This window comes from Sorex araneus, chromosome 4 (assembly GCF_027595985.1).
Source record: "Sorex araneus isolate mSorAra2 chromosome 4, mSorAra2.pri, whole genome shotgun sequence".
Lineage (NCBI taxonomy): Eukaryota > Metazoa > Chordata > Mammalia > Eulipotyphla > Soricidae > Sorex > Sorex araneus.
The window spans coordinates 143422036-143448436 of NC_073305.1; the positions used below are offsets into that span (position 1 = coordinate 143422036).

General features: G+C 38.2%; 1 protein-coding gene across 2 annotated transcripts in view; it reads right to left on the minus strand.

Annotated features, from left to right (window-relative positions):
* Positions 1-26401, minus strand: part of ROS1 (ROS proto-oncogene 1, receptor tyrosine kinase) — a 128350-nt gene that overhangs the window by 82106 nt on the left and 19843 nt on the right. For both annotated transcript variants that reach the window (XM_055136541.1, XM_055136540.1), the window contains exons 6-18: positions 25374-25522; positions 24201-24339; positions 19654-19855; positions 18930-19006; positions 15947-16069; positions 15397-15581; positions 14282-14379; positions 9806-10305; positions 8027-8239; positions 6532-6642; positions 5337-5515; positions 682-873; positions 422-522 (exon numbers count right to left, since the gene is read on the minus strand). In XM_055136541.1, the coding sequence (XP_054992516.1) occupies positions 422-522; positions 682-873; positions 5337-5515; positions 6532-6642; positions 8027-8239; positions 9806-10305; positions 14282-14379; positions 15397-15581; positions 15947-16069; positions 18930-19006; positions 19654-19855; positions 24201-24339; positions 25374-25522 (2269 nt within the window). The remainder of the gene's footprint in view (positions 1-421; positions 523-681; positions 874-5336; positions 5516-6531; positions 6643-8026; positions 8240-9805; positions 10306-14281; positions 14380-15396; positions 15582-15946; positions 16070-18929; positions 19007-19653; positions 19856-24200; positions 24340-25373; positions 25523-26401) is intronic.

Below are 26401 nucleotides of genomic sequence, written 5' to 3' on the forward strand. Positions count from 1 at the left end.
TGAGAAGGACAAGTAAAGAGAGGCTGCTTAAATCTCAGGGCTAGGAGGAATGGAGATGTTACTAGGCCCACTTGAGCAAATCAACGATCAATGGGATGACAGTGGTAGTGATAGAAAAGTTAAAGTATTTGGGAGAAAAATACTCTTGAAGAAATTTCTCCTTTGTCTCCAGTGTACTCTCTTTATATACCCCATCACATAATTTACTGTCTTCTACTATATACCTACTTGTTCACACACACATATCTTTCTCACAAGTACAAAGTCTGCAATAAAATAATAATACATGTTCATTTAAAGAATAGACTAAATCTTATGTATAACCATTTATAACTGAGTAACAATTTATTCTCTTACTCTACTCAATTTCTTCCCAGATGTATTATTGCTTGGTAAAAAGAAAAGAAAAATAATCATTTACCTCTGCCCTCGAAGAATAGCTGTATACAGGTGAATACACTCACTATCTTGAACTAGCCAATATAGTAGCTCATCACTGAGATCTAAAGTTAGAGCAATGACCTAAATAGAAAATAAGTTAAGATAAAGAATCAAAAGTATTTTAAAGCATACCTTCATGAGTTCATACTTTGACTATTCATATTAAGCACAAACATATTATTATAACTATAGTTATATTTATTGTTATTAAATGGTGAAAGTTTCCATATTTCATATTACCTTTTTCCCAGAAAACCAAGACTGTGCTTGTAGCATGAAATGACTTTCCCCATTTAGCCTGGTGCTTTCAACTGAGTATAGTGTGGTCCAATAGAGATATCCACCAACTGAATCCACCACCATGTCATTAACTAACAATTTCACATGAATCACAATATCTGTATGTCCTGTTAACAAAGATTGTCTTTGAATCTGTAAAACATAACAGTATGATCAGTTTATTACTTTGAAATTACATTATTATTTCTAAATAGCTTATCATAATCAATAGTAATTTGCTGAATTAATTCAGTTATTCATTCCACAAAAATTATGTATCATCCTTGTATGTTTAAGTATACTATGCCTTATAAACATTAAAAAGCCAGGTATCTTCTCTCCTGAATATATTTCCCTTCATGTCTCTAATGAGTATGGTGGTAAATGCATTATTTTTAGAAGTATCATTGGTTTACAAGGCTATATGTTTTAGGAGTACAGTTTCATATCTCTTGAAATATTTTAATGTCTCCCTTCCACTTAAATACCAGTATTCCTCCATCAAAATTCACTGGACCCCTTCCATCTTTTTTGTCAACATTTCTTCATTTCTTGTAACCTCAGTTTTGGGGTTAGAATTCAAAGATTTGTCTGAGTTTGGCTTTACCAATTTCCTTGTTGTTTCTTTATATTCTACATGAGTAAAATCACTCTGTATTTGTTTGTGGTGGAAGATGTCCAGTTTTATTCTTTTACATGCAGCTGTTCAGTTTACCTCTCATCAGTTGATGAAGAGATTTTCCTATCTCCATTGTATGCTCTTGGTTTCTTTGTCATGTATTAACTTCCCAAACCAGTATGGATTTACTTCTGTACTATCAATTTTATTCCACTGACACATGTATCTGTTTTTTATCTCAATGTGGAGAGAGATGTATATTTTGTTGGAATAAAATATTTGCTCTTTATAATATATTCAGACAATTGGAACACTGTTAAATAATATATTTCATTATACTATTTTAAATATCTCTATTTGCTCTTGTCCATCAGAACATTTCCCTAATATTACTTATTGGTGCCTATAAATATTGGGTACTGATTGTATGCAAGTTATGCTATTTTTATCTTTAAAATATTAATATAGTTCTGTAATCCTGATAGTAAATCTATGATAGACTTCTGTTCCCTACTTTTCAAAAAATTTATGACTTTAAGGAGTTGATGTAACTTTTCCTGGAGTTAATTAGTTTTCTAAGACAGAACATATACTTGAAACTGGTATTTATGTTCATTCTTCTCCTTTCTTATTCATAATTATCTAAAATTAACCTGTTTTAAACCATGAAATATGATCAACATAATTGGTAATTGAGGAGGCTAGGGAAGAGCAGAGGAGGGAGGTGTGGGACAATGGTGGAGGTATCTGAAAACACTTGTAGAAGAAGTAGTGTAAAAATTTCGATCAAAATAGATTAAATACCTCAATGTCAGACCTGAGTTTATAAGATACCTGGGGAAAAATGTAGGCAGAACCATCCATCACATAGAAGGTAATGGCAACTTTAAAGATGAAACACCACTGACCAAGCAAGTGATCAAAAAAAAGATGGAGGGAGAAATGAGCAGAAAGTTTCTCTTCTTTTTTTCTTTTTGGATCACACCTGGCAATGCACAGGGGTTACTCCTGGCTCTGCACTCAGGAATCATCCCTGGCAGTGCACAGAGGACCATATGGGATGCTGGGAATTGAACCCGGGTCGGCCGTGTGCAAGGCAAACGCTCTACCCGCTGTACTATTGCTCCATCCCCGAGCAGAAACTTTCTCAAAGAAATACAAATGGACAAAAGGCACGTGAAAAAATGCTCTACATCACTAATCATCAGGGATACTCAAATCAAAACAATGATGAGATATCATCTTAGACCACAGAGATTGACATACATCAAAAAGAATAAGAACAACCAGTACTGTGCGGATGGAGGAGAAAGGGATTCTCTTTCATTGCTGGTGGGAATGCTGACTTTTTCAACTCTTTTGGAAAACAATATGGGCATTTATCAAAAAAACAGATATTGACCTTCTATATGACTCAGCAATACCACTTCTGGGAATATACACATGGGGTGCAAAAACACACAGCAGAAATGACATCTGAACTTGTATGTTCATTGCACCACCGTTCACTATAGCCAGAATCTGGAAACAACTTGAGTTCCCAAGAACAGATGACTTATTAAAAGGAACTATGGCACATCTGCACAATGGAACACTATACAGTTGTTCGACAAATGAAATCATGAAATTCCCTTACAAATGTATGGACATGCAGAGTATCATGCTAAGTGAAATAAGCCCAAAGGAGGACAGACACAGAATAACTACACTCATTTGTGGGATATGTGTGTATATACAAACATAGTATGAGACTAACACCCAAGGAGAGTAGAAACCAGGGTCAGGACAAATGGTTCATGGTTGGAAACCTGCCTCAAGGAATGGAGGATAGGGCAGTTAGGATAGAGAAGGGACCATTTTGACAATCATGATTGGAAGGGATCTCTCTTTGTTTTTGTTTGTTTGTTTGTTTTGCTTTTTGAGTCACACCCAGCAATGCACAGGGGTTACTCCTGGCTCTGCACTCAGGAATTATCCCTGGTTGTGCTCAGGGGACCATATGGGATGCTAGGAATCAAACCCGGGTCGGCCGCGTGCAAGGCAAACACCCTACCTGCTGTGCTATCGCTCCAGCCCCAGGATCTCTCTTGATGAGAGATGTGTGCTGAAAGTGGGCAAAGGACGAAACATGATGGCCTCTCAGAAAACCATCATGCCCCAAAAAGAGAGAGAGACAGACAAAGACAGAGAGTGACTGTCACAGAGGCAGGCTGGAGGGGGGGAGGGTGAGAGAAGGGATACGAGGAATATTGCTGGAGGGAAATATACACTGGTGGGGAGATGGTGTTGGAAAAATGTATGGCTGAAAGTCAATCATGAAAGCTTTGTGACTGTATCTCACGGAGATTCAATTAATAAAAAGTAGTGTAGAAGTTCTATAATTTTAAACCCATAATTTCAATGGTGCTATAGTAATAGTATAATAAACTATTTGAAACATTATATTTGAGATGAATAGACCTCAAAAATACCCAACTTCAAAATAAATATATAAATAACTTAATAATTTTTTTTAAAAAAACCTAATCTGTTTTAGTGGTCATTCTCTGGTTAAATCCATCCAAGTCCTTGGAATTCTAACCTGCCATTGAAATTCTTTAATTCAACTACAGCACATTACTAAAAATACTCGTTTTTATTGCATCCTATTGGTCTATGTATATGTTTCATATCATCAAAAGGATAAGGACAAGTGAAGATAATTTTACAACACAGAGAATACTAAAATTCACAGTATTTAATACAATAAAAAATGTGATTTTTTTCAGGGGCTGGAGTGATAGCACAGTGGGTAGGGCTTTTGCCTTGCACGAAGCCGACCCGGATTTGATTCCCAGCATCCCATATGGTCCTCTGAGCACCACCAGGGGTAATTCCTGAGTGCAGAGCTAGAAGTAACCCCTGTGCATCGCCAGGTGTGACCCAAAAAAAGCAAAAAAAAAAGTGATTTTTATATATTAATTATATCTCAATAAAACTGGTTTTTATCACAAGACAAAACTGACATTTTTATCAGAGTAAATATATGCCTAGTAATTATGTTCCCTTTAATACCTAGTCTCAAGACTCCCTGCATATTTGCAATAGATTACTGTTGAACAAAGAAAAAAATAAACAAATGTCTTTCTGATTAGAAGATAATTTCAGTGCCCTATTTCTTGATGTTTCTTATACCAGTGTTTCTTATTAATTATACTTCCCTTGTTAGAACATTGTGTAAGTGAAATCCAATCAAGATCAACTTTGTAACTTTGTTTCTCAGAGTGATTCAATTAAAAAAAAAAGATTAAGTGTCTCATGATACAGAGGTGCATGTGCCTTTACTCAGCCTCCTGGTATGAGTACATCTCTACATCTCTAGGCTATTCTAGACTCTCAGAGTCTGACCTCTACACATTGCATCAACTGGCTCTCTAACTCTCTTGCTTCAGAGAGATTCAATTAACAGAAGTGCTAGGAGATTGAAGAGCAGAAGAAATGAAGGTTTGAGGCACTTATCTCACTAGATCACCCCTTCTTAGACCAGACGCTTTGGCAGAGACTATTTTATTTCAGTAACTCATCGAGACAGCCTTCGTCTATTTGTCCCTTTATACCTGGAGATAATTTTATCTTCCCATACTTCTAACAAAAAACACATTTCACCATCCTTTGATTTTCCTTCACCCTGTCCACATCTTTGAGATAGTCACTTCACTTAGTTTCCTCTCATCATAACTTTGGTATGTACCATTTTGCTTCAAAACATTGATCCCACAAATGGACACTTTATTGATCTTAAGGCATTGTTGAAACATATAGTTAACACACTAAAGAGTAATGAAGTTTTTTGTACACATAAAAGCATTTAATTGTAAAGTGAATAGATTTTTGAGACAAATAGTAAATAAATAGCATAAGTCCTACATACGTACTTAAAAAATCATAAAATGAGACATAAGTCATTGAGGTTAGTGGACAATGTTCTCAGCATCCAAAATGCTGAGCTTTCACTTACCACATACTTCTTCCCAGCCCAGTAGAGATAATGACCCAGCCATTCAAAAGCCACTGCCACTGCTCCTGCAATGTTGGGTATGTGATAGCTCTCTGAGGTATCTTTTCCATTCAGCAGCCACATGTAAACATCACCTTTTGTGTCACTATAGTAGAGGCTGTTGTTATACCAATCCATGTCTCAAAACAAAGTGAATTGGTATCAGTTACTTTTATGCATGATAGCAAAGACAAGCAAGTCAACAAGTCATGCGGGTACTTTAATTATCAGTTTTAAAGCATCTACTAACATAGATATTCCCTATTAATCTAAAGATCTACTGAGAATACATTTTTCAGTAATGTATTCTAAAACCTTGGAGCTAGGAAATAGAACAAAACTCGAATATCTCTTCTTTGTCAAACATTGTTCTAGGCACTTTTCTATGTTTCACTGAACAAAGCAAATATATAAAGTGGAAATTATCCAAAATTTGAAAATGGTAAACCTAAGACCCCTGCAGATTCCTTTATTTAAATTTTCTCAAAGATGGCAAAAGAGGGTCCCAGGCTCAAGATTTCCAGGGAATCATTTTTTTCATTAAGATCACTACCTCCTAATTCCAATAATATGTTAGTCAGAAATTCTGCTATACTTTTAATGGCTAAGTAAATCAATAAAATAATTGTATAATTATAAAAGATGTCATCTTTAGTCAACATTACTATTACCATCTTAGAATAAAGACTTTCTTCATTCCAGCATCTTCTGAGCAAAATTATTCACTTATTTCTTAACACTCTCCTTTGTCAAGGTAATTTTTTTCATTTTCTTTAGAACTTCCTGCAGCCATTTCTTACTCCAGTCTTATATCAAATTAATAATAAGTTACTTAAGTATAACTGTCCAGGTGGAACAAGATAAGCTTTTACTGTGAAGTGACATTGATGAATTAAAATAGTACATGATATAATATCAAAGCTGTCCTTAGATGGGCACAGAGCAATAAATAACCTCACACTGTGTAATAAATAACACTCCCATTTGTGAACTGACACTTTCTTAATAGTATCACTGTTAGCAGAGTTCAGTCAATATTTTTCTTTTCACTATTGAGTCAATACCCAACACTCTATTCTTCTGAATTATTGAATAGCTTAGGGAGTCTTGTGAGTAAAAACCTCTCATTCATGTAAACAAGGGATTTGGTATTTACCTGACACATTTCCTATTTCAGAGGATAAGAATTCTCCTGGACCAAAGTTATTCAATGGTTTGCTCCATAACCCATCTTCTTTCACAGCTATGACAAATGGTGGCTCTGTAGCTATGTGGTAAAAAGAAATGTTTTTAAAGTATGTACTTTTTTGGTTGTTTTTGTTTGTTTGTTTATTTGGGCCCTTAGAAATGCTCAGGACTTACTCCTGGTTCTGAGCTCAAGGATCAGTCCTATCAGGTTTGCAGGGGGCATATAAAGGACTGGGGATCAAATCCAGATCAACTGCCTGCAAGGCAAATACCCTACCTACTGTACTATCACTCCAGCCCCAGAAAGCACATTTCTTAAAGTACCTGTCTTCAAACTTAAGGTCACCCTTATTAAGTAAAAGAATACAAACAGTTTGGGAAATATTGTGAAAGAATATCAATAGTAGAATTTACTATTGTATGAAATACTTTATAATTTATACATAAATATTTGGAATTGAATATCAAGTGTGTGGTTATGTGGTAGGTTGTTCTTTTATTTTGTTAATTTTTTTATGTTGATTGTCCTCATACCAGTGTACCCACAGGAACTGTGATAACATTTGTATAAATTGCAAAATCATCTCTCTATTTTTTTTTTAGTCAAGAGGATAGAACTCAGCCAAATTTATAGCATCATTTCAACTTCCCTCACCAAGACCTTCAAAATTCTGGAGTGATAGCACAGCGAGTAGGGTGTTTGCCTTGCATGCACTCGACCCAGGTTCAGTTCCCAGCATCCCATATGGTCCCCTGAGCATCGCCAGGGCAATTCCTGAGTGTAGAGCCAGGAGTGACCCCTGTGCATTGCCGGGTGCTACCCAAAGAGAAAAACAAAACAAAACATTGTAAGACCTTCAAAATTCAGAAATTCCTATTGCTTAACAAAACATGAAAAATAAAAGACATGGAAATATAATTAAATTAAAATTAAATTAAAATAGAATTATTTTAATGTATCTTGTAAAATTTTAAGTATTTTTAAGTATTTCGTAATATTTAATTTAAGAAGTAAAATTAAATTCAAATAAAATGAATTATTTTTAAAGTATCTTATAAAAATTTTAAGTAGCAGTCTTTTATAGGCATAAATTAAATATTACTCAGTACCTCATTTGCTTTCCTAATCTCAAATAATAAACTTACTCAAGAAGTCAATGCATCCTCATTTTAAGTTTCTTTACCACATTGGATGTAAGAAGTTTTAAAAGACATAAAGAACAAACCTTTGGGGGCTAGAGCAATGGTCTAAGGGTAAGGTAAGGCACTTGCCTTGCACACTGTCACCTGTATTTGATCTCTAGCATCCCATATGGCCCCCTGAGCACCGCCAGCAGTGATCCCTGAACACAAAGCCTGGAGTAACCCTTGAGCATTGGCAGGTGTGGCCCTCAAAAATAAAACAAAAAGCCTTTTTTGTTGTTATTCCAGAATCACTCCATAAATCAAGAACATTTCCTTACCTGGCACCAGGGTAGTACCCACCAAGGGTTCTGACCAAGGGCCTGGCCCCTTGGGAGAACTTGCTCTCACAGAAACTTTGTACTTTGTAGCACTCTGTAGCTGAGATATGTTGAGCATGGTCTCACTTATGTTAGAGAAAACATGAGTGATTTCAGGAAGGTGTTGGTTTAAAACTTTCACCTCATAAGTCCAGTTCTGCCATGAAGAAGTGCCTAACCAAAAGAATTAAACAATAATTCTGACTAGGATTAACATTTGCTAGGGCAAAGTATTGTCAACAAATTTATCTATAATCTCTTTTTGAATGGAAAGTTAATGGGGCAGTGATGCCTCTTAACCCCTATTAATTATCAGGGTTAGTTTAACAATATGAATAGCACAAAACCCATTCCACCTATGTCTCTTATTCCACTCCATCAAAGAGGCATTATTCATAGAAAAGGACACTGTTCTTCAGTTAAAGCTATATGTTTGAATGCCTAGAATTTAGAGGGGTTCTCTACAACACCAGATGTGACTAGTCTCCTAATGAAAGCTTAACTGGAGGGTAGTACAGCAGGCAGGGCATTTATCTTGCATGGGGTCAATCAGGGGTTCAATCTCTAGTATCCCATTTGATCCCCTGACCATTGCCAGGGGTGATCCCCAAGCACAAAGCCAGTAGTAAGCCCTGAGTACCACTGAGTATGGCCCCAAAACAAAAATAAATAAATAAATAAACCAACAAAATCTTAATTATAAATTATAATTCCCACTGTTTGTAAACCACGTTTTTCCTAGTAGTCCAAATGCTAATAAAAAACCTAGTAACTTTAAACCATCTTTAGATATATAGCAAATAATCATACACAACTCTGACTTAAAGTAAAAAATAGCCTGTTTTTCTTTGGGGGGCGGGTTGCTTTTTCGGTTACACCGAGAGATGCACAGGTGTTACTCCTGGCTCTGCACTCAGGAATTACTCCTGGCAGTGCTCAGGGAACAATATGGGATTCTGGGAATCGAACCCAGGTTGGCCGAGTACAAGGCAAACACCCTACCCACTGTACTATTGCTCCAGCCCCAAAACAGCCTGTTTTTTAAAGATATTTTAGGAAGCAGGGGCTGGCTAATTATATACCATGCACTATAAATAGACCTTCCTGTTTTTTTTAAATTAGTTGCACAAGAATTTAACCTCAGTTGCTGACTTAAATATTATCTGTGACTGTTCACATACAACAATGGCAGAGTCGAGTAACTATAACAAAACTCACATAACCCACAAAGTTGAAAATCTTTTTTATCTATTTCTCTCTCTTTAGAAAAAGTTTGTCAACCTCTGTACGATCGCTCTGGTCTGTCATTCTGCTAATCAATAGCAATATTAGCCTTTGAGTCCATGCAGGCTGGAGCAAAGAATACTTGCTCACTCACCATAAAAACTGTCCCTCCAGAGAGAGAAGTTCAATTTAAAGAGTTTTTAAGCTTGTAAGAAATTGTTTAAATTCCTACAAGATCACAATGGCCACAAAATCTCAATTCAACCAGTCAATCTCTCTCTTAAATACAGTCGCAAAGGTTACAATGTCAACTCCTGGCTCCTTGTAGACACTCAACTAGTTTCATGGGCTATACACAGGAAACAGATTCACCTAAGGCAAAACTAATAAAGACAGAGCAAATGTAGAAGAGCTTTTGTCAAAACTAAATATCATTCCTGTCTGATGTCTGAGGAATCACGTGTGAGGCTCAAAATTCCAGCAAGGACAATGATCACACTTTAACAGGACACTCACTGACTCCGATGGGCAGTGCAGGTGGCTTCCACTGAAGGAAGGCCTTGTTGGAGCCAAAGAGCACTGAGAGCTTCTGTGGGCTGCCAGGCAGGGGGTACGGCTGGCTGTACGAGCCAAAGATGACCAAGTTACCAAACCCAAATTCCTCTATATGATTCAGGTCACATCCCACGATAAACTCATTGAAAGACATGGAGTCCTGTTGGAAAACCGCCTTGCCATCTGTGACAAGGAAGTTGTTGCTTTCACAAGCAAAGCTCTTCACATCCGCAGCAAAGGAGGCATGAGGTAGGACAAGATGAGTAGCAGAGCCGTCTAGAAATGTTGACATGAAGACCCGGGCAGTGTCATTGAAGTAAATGATTCGCTTAGACTGTGACTTTACTGCAAAGTCCTTTAATGTGTGACTCTCAACAATTCGCACAGCTTCAGAATCTCGACCAGGTGGCATGGAGATATTGACTCTATAAATGCCATCTCTCAGAAGATAAAAGACATACCTGACACAGGAACAAAAGGAATTCGGTGTGATTCAATGCAGGGGTGGATGAGTAACCACCTCAGCTCATAGCTTTATCCTGTTTCCCAATCAGAACCATATATCTCCAGAGTCACTTAGTACAGGATTTCTCAAGGTGCAAAAGGGTAATGATGTTTATTAAAGATATGATCCATTCATCAAAGTTGGAACACTGGAAATTCTCAGCATCAATTATAATGGTTTGCTCCTAATTACTAAATATGACTTTTAAAGAAAACATAAGAATAAAAACGTAGATCTTTCTAGATTTTCTAATGAAGTTACTGTTACAGAAAAAAAATGTAGAATATGAACATTATAGGTCCATATGCTGTCTTTGATGCTCAAGCACATTTGTCATCCACATCTCTCATCTTGAGAAGTATAGTTTCATATGTAATGCTATGATTTTTATTGGGGCTCTCTCTCCAGTCTAGAGAAGCCCTCTCTCTCTCTCTCTCTCTCTCTCTCTCTCTGTGTGTGTGTGTGTGTGTGTCTTCCTAAAGCTTCCTAATATAACCTGTTTTAACTTTTTGTTTTTCTTTTTTAGGTCACATCCAGCAATGCTCAGGGGTTACTCCTGGCTCTGCACTCAGAAATACTCCTGGCGGTGCTCAGGGGACCATAGAAGATGCTGGGAATCGAACCCAGGTCAGCCATGTGCAAGGCAAACGCCCTACCTGCTATACTATCGCTCTGGCCCCATTTTAACTTTTATAGAAGAATTTTAACATTGTGTGGCTAAGTGTGTTATATACCATAAAACACTTTTCTCAAAAATAAACAAATTTTAACCATGATTTATAAATAAATTTGCCCTAAATTATGAATAATAAAATGAAAGAAAAGGTATTTACCTATTTATTTTTCAAAGGGCACAACCATTTAGCTATAAATATCAAAGATAACCACTTTGACTGCACTCATCTATGGTATATAGAATATCAGAGTGGGAGACTAATACCCAAGAACCGTAGAAATAAGTACCAGGAGGTTGACCCCATGGCTTCGCGGCTGGCCTCACGTTCCGGGGAAAGGGCAACTCAGAGAAGCGATCACCAACTACATTGTAGTTGAAGGCCATGTGGGGGAAGGGAGTTGCGGGCTGAATGAGGGCTAGAGACTGAGCACAGCGGCCACTCAACACCTTTATTGCAAACCACAACAGCTAATTAGAGAGAGAGAACAGAAGGGAATGCCCAGCCACAGTGGCAGGGTGGGGTGGGGGGGAGATGGGAGTGGGGAGGGCGGGAGGGACGCCGGGTTTACGGGTGGTGGAGAATGGGCACTGGTGAAGGGATGGGTTCCCGAACTTTGTATGAGGGAAGTATAAGCACAAAAGTGTATAAATTTGTAACTGTACCCTCACGGTGATTCTCTAATTAAAAATAAATAAATTATAAAAAGAAAAAAAAAAGATAACCACTTTGTAAATTTTTCCTTTAATATTAACAATTGAGTGAAGTAATAGGGTTATCATTTTGTGAGTTATAAAGAAATGCGATAGCACAGCAGTTGAGTGTTCACCTTTCATGCGGCTGACCCACGTTTGATTCCTCTGCCCCTCTCGGAGAGCCTGGCAAGCTACCCAGAGTATGGAGCCCGCATGGCAGAGCCTGGCAAGCTACCCGTGCGTGTTGGATATGCCAAAAACAGTAACAATAAGTCTCTCAATGAGAGACGTCACTGGTGCCTGCTCGAACAAATCGATGAGCAAAGGGATGACTGTGACCCCACAGATGAGCAAAGAAATTGGGAAGGACCACGCAGTAATCACAAGGAAAAAGTGCAATAAAAGAACTAAACGGACACTTCACCCAGAGTCAAACATCATGGTAATGGTTTGGATCAATTTTTAATAATGATACAAAACACTGCCCACACCAAATCTGTAAACTGAATTTTAGCAAAAATGCTAAACTGTTAGTTCAGATATAACTAATTTCGAATCTGCAATCACAGACTTAGATGCTAACAAAAGTATACTTTTGATCAGTTAATATTTATTTGTAGGGGAGGCAACCAATTGTAGGGGAAGTGCTCAGGTGTCTGGGGTAGGGGGTCCTTCCACGGATTCTTGACAAAAAGTTGAATACAAAGGTCCAAGGAGGCAAAACTGCTCAGGCTATACAACACTAAGGATCCCCCAGGCCAGCACAGCAATAGAGGCTTCCAGGGCTGCTTGAGAGATGTGACATGGCCCTGTGGTGTCAGGAATTGAACTATCTCCAGGCCAAGCAAGTATTTCTTATCACAATTCCTCGACTGGTAAGATTTCAAGTTCTTATTACAACTGTCAACTTATTTTACTAGTCATCTTACTCCAGTTTTCCATGGTGACTATTCTAGTTCTTTATGAATGTGCTCCAAATTCCCATGTTAGAATAATAACCTGAGATTTTTGACAGTATAAGAATGTAAGTTGTTTCATAGGAAAAATGTTACAAACAGTATCACTGTATCACTGTCATCCCTTTGTTCATTGATTTACTTGAGCGGGTGTCAGTAACATCTCCATTCATCACAGCCCTTAGATTTTAGCAGCTTCTTCTTACTCGTCTTTCCCAACGATTTCTTTCAGGGTCAGGGGAAGGAGACCTGTTATTGTTACTGTTTTGGACATATCAAATACACCACGGGGAGTTTTCCAGGCTCTGCCCTGGGACAAAGAGTAGATACAGCTTTTTTCTAAATCCCTATCATCTCTCAAATTAAAAACTATAAAGGAATAGATTTCAGAAAAGACAAAAGAGGAACAGCCTATGATAAAGATTATAATTCTGGGGGTGTAGTGACATTTCAGCAAGTAGAGTGATTTCCTTGACCGGATTTGTTCCCTGGCACTTCATATGGCCCCTTGAGTTTTGATAGAAGTTATCCTTGAGGGCAGAGCCAGGAGTAAGCCCTGAGCTGAATATGACCCAAAAGCCAAAAAATAAAGAGACTGCAAATCTTAGGTTGAGGGAGGGAGAGGCATTTAATCCTTCTCTAAGGAAAAAATAAAAGGAAAGTGAGGAGAGTGGGTTGGAGGAAAAGAAACAGTAGGAAGAGAGAATGGAAAAAGTTTATGGTAAGTACAGACTTAGTGAGTTTAATAATACAAAATAGAAACGTGAAGGAAATTATATTTGAATTCCAAAAAAAATACATCTGGAATTTTTAGGGCCATATACAAAGTGCTGTTAAAAATTACATGCTAATTTTAGTAGAAACTCTACCATTGTTTGGATAGAGGATTAGAAATCAGACCCTAGGGCTGGAGCAATAGCATAGCGGGTAGGACGTTTGCCTTGTACGCGGCCGACCCGGGTTAGATTCCCAGCATCCCATATGGTCCCCTGAGCACCTCCAGGAGTAATTCCTGAGTGCACAGCCTGGAGTAACCCCTGTGCATCGCCAGGTGTGACCCAAAAAACAAAATAATAATAATAATTAAATAAATAAATAAAAATTCTAAAAAAAATCAGACCCTAGCGCAAGAGTTCAAACACTAACTTCATCATAAAACAGTTGTGGTTAATGCTATTGTAACCATGTTAACTAAGTTACCATAATTTTTAAAAGGAAAGAAAACTTATACAATGAAATAATGAAATAAAGGCAGGAATATCTTCTCACAGGGCTGTACTGCAGAGACAGTCAGCACCTGACTCATGCCATAAAATAGTGACCAGCCCAGTACCTCGGCTCCAAACTCTCAGGCTTGAGGTATTTCCCACATCCTGACATTTTACTCTTAAAAAGAAGGGGAAAAAACTACTGTACTGGAGGAATTGTATGTTAAGTTTGAAAGAACTGTACTTCTAGCTCTACATAATTTAAACAGTGCCTTGATTTAATTAATTTCAAAGCAAGATATGCAGATTGGTTCATCTGGTACTATTGTAATTAATTAGCAAGCAGGTTTCCCAGAGGTTATTACCAATAGGATTCATATTTAAGTAGAAAATGTTTACCCATTATATGAGTCAGCCACAATTTTTTGAGGTGCGGTAAATGAGTGAGGAGTAATTTCTTCAATGTTTGAGCAGTTCTCTAAGTCACAGACCCATACCTAGAGAATAAAAAACACATCAGAAGGATTAGTAGCTGTATTCAGTTAAGTCAATAGTATTTCTTGAATGTTTGTTTTGTACATAATAGTGCTCTCTGAACACTTATAAAAATAATTTTATAGTCCAGAAAAGTTAGTTTTATAGAGCTGGAGATATAGTACCATGGGTGGGGCTATCAGGTCCCAGATCTGCCTATGGATCCCTGAGTCCTGTGAGGAATGATCCCTGAGAGTAGAGTCAGGAGTAAGGCCTGAGCACTGCTTATTGTGCTACAAAAAAACAAACAACAAAAAGTTGGTTTTACATCCTATCTCCTAATGAATTTCTATTCTATCAGTACCAATGAAATACAAGTGCCTATTTTCCTGTTTGATTAAGGCAGCTAACTACGTTAAATATTTTTACTACGTCCAAGCTTATAGGAACCCAGAATAGTGATAGTCTGCCCAAAAATTCCTTTCGAAGAAGAAAACCTAAAATGCATCAAAATTGTGCCTTCTTAAAGATGTAAGATGTAATTTTGATGCAGTTCTATTAAAGTTACCAGCTTAAAACTCCTGCAGCTAATTTTGATGATGCCTGGTAGTAATATCAGAGATACCACTTGCCACCTTCAGGAAGGTAAATTATGATTATTATAAGCACATGGCTATAAAAAACATGAATAAAGAGGATTTAATGAAGACTTGAACTAGTATGAGTAACATCTAAACCCTATTGTAGAGCTTATCTATGATTCATTGCTTATCTAGTGATTAAACAGCAAATATTCAATAAGTATAAAATGACAATGTAGTATTTACTTGCAAATATGCCCAAATGTGCTTATGAATGTCAATATTCTTTCTTTAGGGAGCAGAGCACAACCTGTCATGCTCAGGGCTTACTCCTGTCTGTGCTCAGAAATCAGTCCTGATGGCTTGGTGAATCATATGTAGTACCGAAGGTAGAACCCAGTTGGCCTGTACTCTCTCTTCAGCCCCCACTATCTATTCATTTTAAATTATCAGACTAACCAGCTCATCCATGATGAAATATATTCTTTGATTAAGCCAGTCTGTAGAGATGGAAGAAATTAATCCTGAACCTCTGTAAAAGATTCTCAGATCAGATACATCAGACATGTTGGCAGCCTGCTTTACCCATATGAGAGTTCCTTCCGAGAAATAAACAACTTGCTGGTGAACATTAATGGATATTCCTAGAAGAGCCATGCAAATATATTAGGTTATATAATTAGACAAAATCTTATCGTCTAGGTTTTTATATTTACATATATACATGTACAGAAATATAAAAATATGTCCCTCTCAGAGAGCCCGCAATCTACCAAGAGTATCCCACCAGCACGGCAGACCCTGGCAAGCTCCCCTTGGTGTATTCAATGTGCCAAAAATAGTAACAACAAGTCTCACATTGGAGACGTCACTGGTGCCGCTCGAGCAAATCAATGAACAACGGGATGACAGTGCTACAGTGCTTAACTAATAGAGAATTCATTTTTTTAAATTTCAATAATGACTTTTAAAAAGAAGTCAACTCAGGAGACATTTCTATTGTATCAACCTGTAATATTATGGTGAATGGCATCTGACTGGAGGCAAAGTGCTTCATCTACCCAGTGTTTTAATGATCGCTTTCTTAGAGAGGTTCTTCTGGATAAAAATAGCCACTGTTCCTCTTCTTGAACTGAAAAACAAGATTTAAGACAGATCATTTGCACATCTATACAAAGGGAACTATCACTTGAAAGATTTTGGACAGTTTTTTTTTTCTGAAGACACTATGGCATTCATCTGTGGTATACATCACATTATTGTATAATTGGGAATAAGAAGTACAATTTCAGTCAAGTAGGATTTATGGAAATGCTCCCATTATAGCCCAACAATAGCAGTTATATGGCATCACCACTCTTAAAGATATTGCCCAACTAGGAGCACAGCTCACTGACCTTAACCATGAGAATCTGATTTTGTGGAGGTAGCCTAACCCAGGCCAGAGTAGGTTGCTGCATAACACACACATATAGACACATGAATATATAAAGACACTGGCTGTCTTCATTTTATCTTAAATATTACTCCCTTTAAGATGAGAGAAATAGAGATCCGGAGCAGTCACACACGACATGGCCCCTCTTCTCCTTAAAGACTATGATCCGGGAGGTCTACTAACCCATTTTGTTACTCAAAGACTTATAGAAATGCATCTAGACTGTGAGCTAAGCTACGACCCCATGCCGCCCGGGGAGGGGGAAGGATTTTCTCTCCCAACGCTTTCTTTCTACAGGGAAGATAGCAGCAGCGGCAGCAGCAGTGCCCACGTTGCGTCTGCCATTCTCTAGGACTCACAACCCAGAGTATGAGCTTGTAGTCACGTGGAGCGCAAGAGATCACGGGATGAGGGTGTTACCGGACGCTTTCCGCCCAGATGAGATCCGGAGCAGCTGCGCACAACACGGCCCCTCTGCTCCTTAAAGACTATGATCTGGGAGGTCTATTAACCCATTTTGGCACCCAGAGACTTATAGAAATGCATCTAGACTGTAAACTGAGCTAAAACAACAGAAATCCAAAACTACACGAGAGCTCCTATTCCTGCTTCATTTTCAGCAATGGAAAACAAACTAGCAAATGATGCCTTTTCAGCAGGTTTGATTGTTGGGGGGAAATTCCAAATAATAATAGTCAGTTCTCTGTTGAAATATTGAATGTATCCAAAGTATAGAGAGAATAAAGTGAAGATTATTGGCCACTCAGGTGCAGGGTGTGTGGGTGGGAGGGGGGTATATTGGGGTTCTTGGTGGGGGAACAGGTGCACTGGTGAAGGGATGGGGGTTTGATCATTATATGACTGAGACTTAAATCTGAAAGCTTTGTAACTGTTGTCACAGTGATTCAATAAAATAAAAAATTAATTAATTAATTAATTAGCTAGTTAGTTAGTTAATTAATTAAACTTTTTAAAAAATATGGGGGAAACTCCCTTAGAAGATTTGTGGGTTTTCAAATTCTGTTTGCCCTTCCATCAATACAGACTGATGGAGTATGTGTTGTTGAACACTTTCAGGACCATTAATAAGTGTTGTGTAACAATCACAGGGATAACAACCTTAAGCTTTCCCTATATTTAGACTCTCCTTTGGACATGGTTCTTGAGCCTAACAAAAATACCTCTCCTTTCCTAGAATCTCACAAACAGCCAAAAACTAAATGCAAGTGATAAATATTTGACATTCAATTCCTTCTGGCATAGTCTATGCAGATCAGGGACACAGGGGCTCGGAGCCAGCAAATGGGGTTCCAATGAAAGCAAACGACAAACTTCCAAAATTCTGAATCTTTTCGTGTCATTCAAAATTCTTTTATGAGCTTCCCTAAAAACATTTACAGTACTTCTTAGAAAGCATTTTATTTAATTTTGTTTATATAGGTATTAATCAATATGTGTTAAGTCTTTCAAGGAATATGTTAAAATGCCAAAGACCCCAAAAAAATTATTTTTAAAGCAATTTACAAAGCTAATTTGGTAGGATGAATATTTAAAATGATAAGGACCCCCAAATACTACTCCCAGAACCTTCATATTGGCCCCAGAAATCTCATACCCAAGGGTACAACTCCATGCCTTGCACCTTTGCATTGAATTATTAATTGATTAATAGAATCATCAGGAGGGGTTCCTACGCCTCCTGAGCATCATTTGGATGATGCCCCTCCCAATGATGATAAGTAAATTATTAATTCCAGGTACATAAAAAAAACCTCCAAGAGACTAGCGAAAAAAGCATATAACATAACAAAAAAAAGCAGAGGTTAGACCAAACGGTTTTATATATGCCATAAGTGCCTAAATATATTATAATCACTAGTAATGTCCACCAAAACTAAGGACTTATTTGAGATCATAGTATATATTTTATACTTACACCGCAATTTTTTTTGGGTTTGGGAGACACCTGGAGATTCTCAGGGATCACTCCTGGCTCTGGACTCAGGAATCACTCTTGGAGGGGCTAGATTGATAGCACAGCTGGTAGGGTGTTTGCCTTGCATGCAGCCAACCCGGGTTCAATTCCCAGGATCCCATATGATTCCCCAGCACTGCCACGAGTAATTCCTGAGTGCAAAGCCAGGAGTAACCCCTGTGCATCGCCGGGTGTGACCCGAAAAGCAAAAAATAATAATAATAAATAAATAAATAAATCACTCGGCAGTTTCGGGGAAACATGGGATGTTGGGGATCATTATAGGTTGAGTATATGCAAGGCAAGCATCTTGCCTGCTACTATATCTCTTCAGCCTCTGTATTTCATTATTTTTAAATTTTTACATCAAAAATGAAATTTTTTATCTAATAACTTATTTCTATGTCTCAAATGTGGGTCTCACTTAAAATTGAAAACTTACCAAGTACCCAAAGACAATGCCCCTTTGTGCAAAAAGAAGTTCACTGCGGTCCATCAGATGATGCAAGAGCTCTGAGACCTGAGTCCACCCTTGCCACCTCCTCAGTTCCCATGTGCCAGAAGCTCCCTGAGCCATACCTGCGGAGGATGAAGTAGTAATACTAGATTCTGCTTCTGGCCCCTCACCAACTTCATTTACTGCTGCAATGGAAAACCTATTACAAAAATAATTTGGAAAGATGTGTTTCACATGGCATGGTGTGAACAAAAGATTAAAATAGAAAGAGTCATAATGTTTCTATTTAAAGAACATGAATGTATCTGATTACTTGGTGTCACTGCTCAGCACTAAAATGATCATCAATCACATCCTTGTTTGCACTCTCCATTGAATACTTCAGGGTCACCGAGGTCAAAAACTGAACTCTGCTATCTGCCTGACCCCCATTCTCACCCTTATTTAAAGAAGCTTTAGTAAATGTAGAAAAACTAACAATAATAAAATAATTCCCAGCGGTAAATAAAAAAATACTATTAAGAGAATTTCACACCCTTACTTTTGATACATTGGCTCAAATGAATAAGTTATAGTCATGGTATTTATGAGGTCATCTTTAGACTATTTTTATAAGAATTCTCTAAATATAATAGGAATACTTTAAAATACATTTTGCTTCTAAGGATGTAACATCACAAACATGCATACATGTAATATAATAAATATACAATAACTTCTACCCAACTGCAAAGTCAAAGGGAGTCTCAAAATATGTTTAATGTCATTTTTACCCTATTTCTTAAATGTTTTATGCCTGCAGCCATGCTAGTTACACTTTTCTTGTGCAGCTTATTATTGTCTTACCTGTATGTGGTATTTGGTAGAGTAGAGTAAAACTGGAAACTGGTTCTCTGTGTTCCTGAATGAAATTTTTGAGTTTCACTCATCAGTCTTAAATTGTAACCCAAAATAAGTCCACCTGGGAATTGGGGTGGAACCCAACTGATTTCCACAGTATCAGGACTTGAGCTTTCAATGTTACTAATGAAAGGAGCCGTTTCAGGTACTAGAAGATATAATCATGACATTGTAAGCAGAACATTACAGAATTTGTATTTATAAACAGAATAGGGGAAATGTCTTATTTTTTTGAGACATCAACATAAATAAAAATTTTTAATTTGTACTCTAAGTAATAGAAGATTTCTATGAGTTGCAGCTCTATATACCTAAGTGATACCAGATAGGAAATCTTTCCTCATAACTGATCTATGAAGTAACAGGTAAAATACAAAAATTGAAAAAGGTCCTAGGGAGAAAAATGGTACATCTCCAGAGACCTAAATAAATTGAAACATAGAATAGAACTAGTATAGGAAAAAGAGTATTTGAAACAAAACAGGAGTCAATAATTAACTGACTTGCAAGAACTAAGAGGTGGGGCCTCTTTGGTCCCTAGAGTGCTGTGGCCTGACTAGTTCCTGTTGAAGATATGGTTCAGATAAGCCTGAATTAGAACTGTCTGCTTTACTTTTACAGGCATAACTCTCTGATCCGGACTATTTCCTCCTTACCCCAGCTCCCTGGGCACCCTGGGATCCAGATGGACTTTATATTTTAGCAGTATCTCTTTCCTCAAAAGATTATACCTCCCATGCCCTAAAATCATACTCTTACTTTTCCTTTTTATGCAAATACATACCTTTGGCTTTGAGTATACTTCTTTTCCCTCTTAAAAACTTTTGATGAATGCGCTGTTTGACCTGACTCATTAAAGTTGGCAGAAATAAGAGAGCTCAGTCCTCATACTAGATGAGTTTTTAAAGGATCTCTTAATTAATCTCTCAGCCTTCTTCTTTTACAATCCTTGCCCAATCTACAGATTTATCTTTGGTGAACACAAACATCATTACATTGCTTCTCTACTAATTAGAATAAGGAAAAACCTAACTCATTAGGGTCAATGCCCAGACATGGGTCGTTCTACTTCAAGCCAATTGGATGCCACCTACAAAAGGTGATCATTGTTCAAATTCCCACACACAGGCACATTATCCCTGAAAGACTGTTCAGGTTAAGTAAAGTATTCTTCCCTGAATAATCATTCCAGTCCATTAATAAATTAGCTTCCTTAGAGCCCAGTAAAAAGGCAACAATAGCATATAAAATTATATGTTTCCAATAATTAAAATAGAATAAGGCAATGAGGCAGTGGAATAACATATAGATAGCATCAAATTTTTATGTGAAGGAAAAATGAAAGGAAATTGAAGCATGAGATACCATCCAGGGGAAGGACACTCACTGAAGTGTTTAGGACAACTTCAGGGTATGGGAACTTGCAGGTCCAGGGAAAGGCCCAGAAATGGAAAGCACAATTTTCCTTCTTCATTAAGGGCCCTGGACAATGGTATTTCTCTAGCACTGGAAAAATGTTCCAGCACTTGAAGTACGTAAAACATTGTTTTGAACAAATGAGAACCCTTGTATTCGTATCTGGAATATTTTAAACCTGAACATAGGCTAGTATCTGACCTGAGGTTCTAAGGATCATCAGAAAATAACCAACAGGGTGGCCACACCTACCCTAACACTGAACAAGCAAGAAGAAGACATTGCTGGCTCTCTGCTGAGATGTGACCCCAGTGCCACACGTGTGTGTCCTCTTCGAGCTGAACAAGAATGATCCCAGAGGCCAGCTAAGCTACTTTTGGCACTGGCAGCTTCTTGCAGAAATGTCTTTAGACTATGAACTAAGCCGTGGTCCCATGTCTGCCCAGGAGAGGAAAGGTTTTTCTCTCTCACCTTTTCCTTGCCGGGGGCGAAGGGCGCGGCGACCGCCAGCTTATAAGGACCACTAATGAGAGGAACAAGCTTTCAATGATCCAATTTCTGCTACAAATTTCCCTGTACTTAGTAAAATTCAGAAATCCAAAACCACATGGCTGCTATCGCAGCCAGCGACCTCATATCTCTTCAGGTCTGATTCTAGGGAGGAAACTCCAAACAATAATAGTGAGTTTTTTGTTGAAATATTGAATGTAACCAAAGTAAAGAGAAAGTAAAGTGAAATTTATCAGTTACACAGGCGCGGTGGGGGGTACTGGGGAAGCTGGAGGGGTGGGAGATATACTGGGGCTTTTTGGTGGTGGAATATGTGCACTGGTGAAGGGATGGTTGCTTGAGCATTGTAAAACTGAGACTTATGCCTGAAAGCTTTGTAATTTTCCACATGGTGACTCAATAAAAACTTTAAAAAAAAGAAGACATTTATGAGAGAAGACAGAAAAGATCTTACATGGCTCATCAGTCACCCAGCTATCATTAGGTACAAAGCCCACTTCAATTGGAGGATCTCAGAAGACAGCTGAATCTCCAGAACAAAAGGCAGGTTAAGCAAGGTATTCTTCTCTGAATTGCTCTGACCTAGAGCAATCCTTCTAGATTTTCTCAGCTAACTATAAGGACTAGAGCACCAGTGAACTCTCCCCCACTGTCAGGCCCAAACTCAGTGCCTTAAAATTTGAATGTGGGGCCAGAGTGATAGTACAGTGGGTAGAGTGTTTGCTTTGCACTCAGCTGACCCAGGTTCAATCCCCGGCATCCCATATGGTCCCCCAAGCACAGCCAGGAGTAATTCCTGAGTGCAGAACCAGAAATAACCCCTGAGCATTGCCAGGTGTGACCCAAAAAATAAATAAAGAAGATAAAACTTTATTTTAAAAAATAAATAGTTTAAAAATAATAAAATATAAAATTTTTAAAAATTTGAATACTTTTCCTCATATGAAAGTAACTTCTTCAATAGAAATATGAAAATGCTTCCATATGCATGATATTTTTAATTATGCCTGAGAAAAACATTAATACAATAACCTCCCAATTGTTCTTTCTACTTCTGTACTTCCAATTTTTCATTCCCTCAACCTAGCAACTCATTTAAGAGAGGTTAGATTCCAAACATTATGTAGTGTTTGACTTTATTCTTTAAATTCTATAAAAATTACAACTAATTTAATGTTTCTCACTTTGCTTCAGTTTTTATTATGATAAAATACACTGCTGTCAAATGTATCTTTTGAAGGAGTATGCAAAACATTATTTCTCCCATAAATTTTACCTGCTTATTGAAATTTGTTCACATCATTTAATTTAATACATCCTAACTCTCTTTCCTCTGGACTTCCCATTTCCAATTCCCAAAAAGGCAGACCCTTATCAAAGAAATTTTCTTTACCTGCTCATTTATAATGCTCTTTTATTTATTGTGTTTAGTACTGTAAGTTTTTCTCTTCCATCAAAATGTGTGTCCTTAAGAACACGTATTTTTGTTTTGATCACAAAGGTATAGTGAGAACATAGAACACTACTTGACATATAATCAGATCTCGATTGTTTAAGGTATCAATTAATCACTGTCATCACTGTCATCCCATTGTTCATCGATTTACTCGAGCGGGCACTAGTAACGTCTCCATTCGTCCCAGCCCTGAGGTTTTAGCAGCCTCTCCTTACTCATCTTTCCCAACGATTGGAGGTTCTTTCAGGGTCAGGGGCTTGCCAGAATCTGCCATGCGGGCGAGATACTCTTGGGAGCTTGCCGGACTCTCCAAGAGGCATATATATATATTTCCATAGATATGGGTTTTTTTCTTCCAGATGGTATACTTTTATTTTCTATGACATGATATTGGCTTATTTATTGTATATATAAGTGGTTAAGAGGACAAAGAACCTCCGGCTCCAGGCACATCTTTTCAACTCCACCATTCTTCCTGCACTAACATACGCCTCAGAGACCTGGGCCCTACACAAACAGGATGAGAACACTATTCGGATATCCCAAAGGGAAATCGAAAGAGCCATACTAGGAGTATCACATCTCACTCAAGTGAGAAAAGGAATTCAGAGTCCCGACCTCCGTTGATGGTCAAGAATCAGATGCTGTCTCGTTTGCCAAGGCATCAAAAATCAGATGGGCCAGACACATAATGCGATTCAGAGAAGATCGCTGGACTAGAGCTGTTACCGACTGGATTCCACGGAATGTCAAAAGACCTCGTGGCCACCCACCAACGAGATGGTCAAACTTCTTCATCAAAACCCTGAATGAATGTTTTGAGTCTCTTCCTGTTCCTGGAGCGAGCAGATACCATTGGGCTACACTAGCACTCGACAGGGATGAATGGAGACGTTACTGGCGTCCGCTCGAGCAAATCAAAGATCAAAGGGATGACAAGTGATACAAGTGATTGTATATATTTTAGGGTAACAATATTTTATCTTTTAAAAGTTTATCTTAACAGATTTCATTGTTTAAAATTAAACCAAAGCTTTACAAAATAAAATAAATTAAAAATAAAATTAAACCATAGCTATTTTTTTTCATAAGCAATGTGTACACACGATACCTCCATAAGGATGTGTCCTGTAACTGGGACTTGGTTGAGAATAGAGTTGCAGCTGGGCTGTGAAAATCCAAACCACACGAAAAACATATTCAGTGAAGGGATGTAGGTCCTTTACTACATAGGAGAGATTGGACACTGCCTAGACCAAAGAGAGAACAATAACTGACATGTATAGAATAACTGCCAAATCATGACTCAGGAACACAGATTGATGTGTTGTAGAAAATGGATGATCTTTTGGATTTTTGGATAGCTTTAAAAATCTTGCCAGACCAGATTAAATGAAAGCCTGGAACGGATCTGGAATGCTCAGAACAGTCAGGTTGCATAATTCATGCAGAAATCCCTTTCTTCTTCGAACTGCAAATTATGAAGCAATTACTCCACATGTACTTCAGAACTTTAATTTGCCTATACTAAAATACTTGGTGTCTTGAAACTATTTTACTCAGAACTCATTCATGGTTTCCTAAATAGGATAATCCTGGATGATCACTCTAAAAAGTCACAGTACATTACAGCAACCCGCTGAAAGAATTTTCTCACTACATTTCAACCAAATTGAAATTATTTTAAGAGGGTGAGCAGATATTGGCTATAACATGGTTGGTGATGCCATGATGAATAAATAATATACATGCCCAATGACAAATATTCATTATAAAATAAGGATCTGAAAAATAAATGACTGATGGCAGGGGCAGTGAGGGATAGGTCAGGGAAGGGAACACTGTGACAATGGTGGGGGAAGCAGTCACTTTGGAGGAGTACAGGGTGCTGAATAGAGGTAAAGTGGTATGCATGATACCCTATCAGTAGCAGTATTGTAAAAGATAGTGCCAAAATATGGGGGAAAAGGAAGGAAAGAGGCAGGCAGTAGGCAGCAGGTGAGGGAACTGCAAGAGGGAAAGTGGGAACATTCGTGGTGGAAGTGCACTCTAGTGTAGCGATTGGTATTTGGAACATTGTATTGCTGAAACTCAGTCATGAATAATGTTGTGATTTTCTATTTCACAGTGATTCCATTTTTTTAAAAGGAGGATATTGAATAAGAGGTTGAAAATAAGGACTTGAATTTTCTCTAGAACATACGTTTATAAAAATGTGGAGTAATTTGGCACTTTTGAAAACTTGGGGAGAAACATGTTTAGTTACATGGGCTGCTTTGTGTACCTCAGTATACTTCCAACTTCCCAGAAGTTGTGTATATTTCCACTGGATGATGTATTTTACTCCAGAAATATTGGCAGATTTCCATCGTAATGTCACATGATGAGTTCCGATGGAAGAAGCAAAAGGTGCTAAGGGGAGACCTGCATTTTCTGGAGAAAAGAGAAGAGCTTGACATGAAAATGTACATATAAAACCCAAAATACTACACAAAAAAATCTCATAGAACAATGTAGCAAAGTAGCAGCCTATACATCAGCACATAAAAACCAGTGCCAGACTAGCAATAATTTAAGGACACTGGTCTTGGACATTTTTGAGATTTAGAGGTGAGGTACCTGTGTACATCAAAACCATGAGTCAACACTGTGATAATTATGTGACACAAACTATAATAAGTATTATTTCAAGTTAGCTTTCTAAGGAGGCAGAGTGGAGCATCATTAGTGGAGGGCTATAAACATCTGTGGTGGGTTTTGGATAACTCCGAGCTTGCCAGACCAGATTAAATGGAAGCCTGGAATAGAGCTAAGACTTTCAGACCAGTGAGCCGGGGGCCCGTGCTCGGCTCAGGCCGGCCGGGTTTTCGGCCCGGGTGCCCTTGCCTCTGCAGAGCCGGTGGATGTGGAACAAGCGGGAACCAGAGACAGCTTTAGGAATTGGGGTTCCAGCAAGTGCTTGCACCCATGTATGGAGACTGTGAACTAAGCTTTTGCCCCACGCTGGCTAACGGAGGAAATAACCTTCCTTCTTGGTCTCTCTCCCCTCCAGGAGAAGGCGTGGTGTCCGACATTTTGTGGGTCCGTTGAGAAGGTATGAACTTGTGGCGCGAAAAAAAAAAAAAAATGTGTGCTTTGAACTTGAAACAGCCGCGGTTACGGGGCCAGCCCCAGCCGGGGCCCGTGCTCGGCTCCGGCTGGCCGGGTTTTCGGCCCGGGTGCCCATGCCTCTGCAGAGCCGGTGGAAGTGGAACAAGCGGGAACCAGAGACAGCTTTAGGAATTGGGGTTCCAGCAAGTGCTTGCACCCATG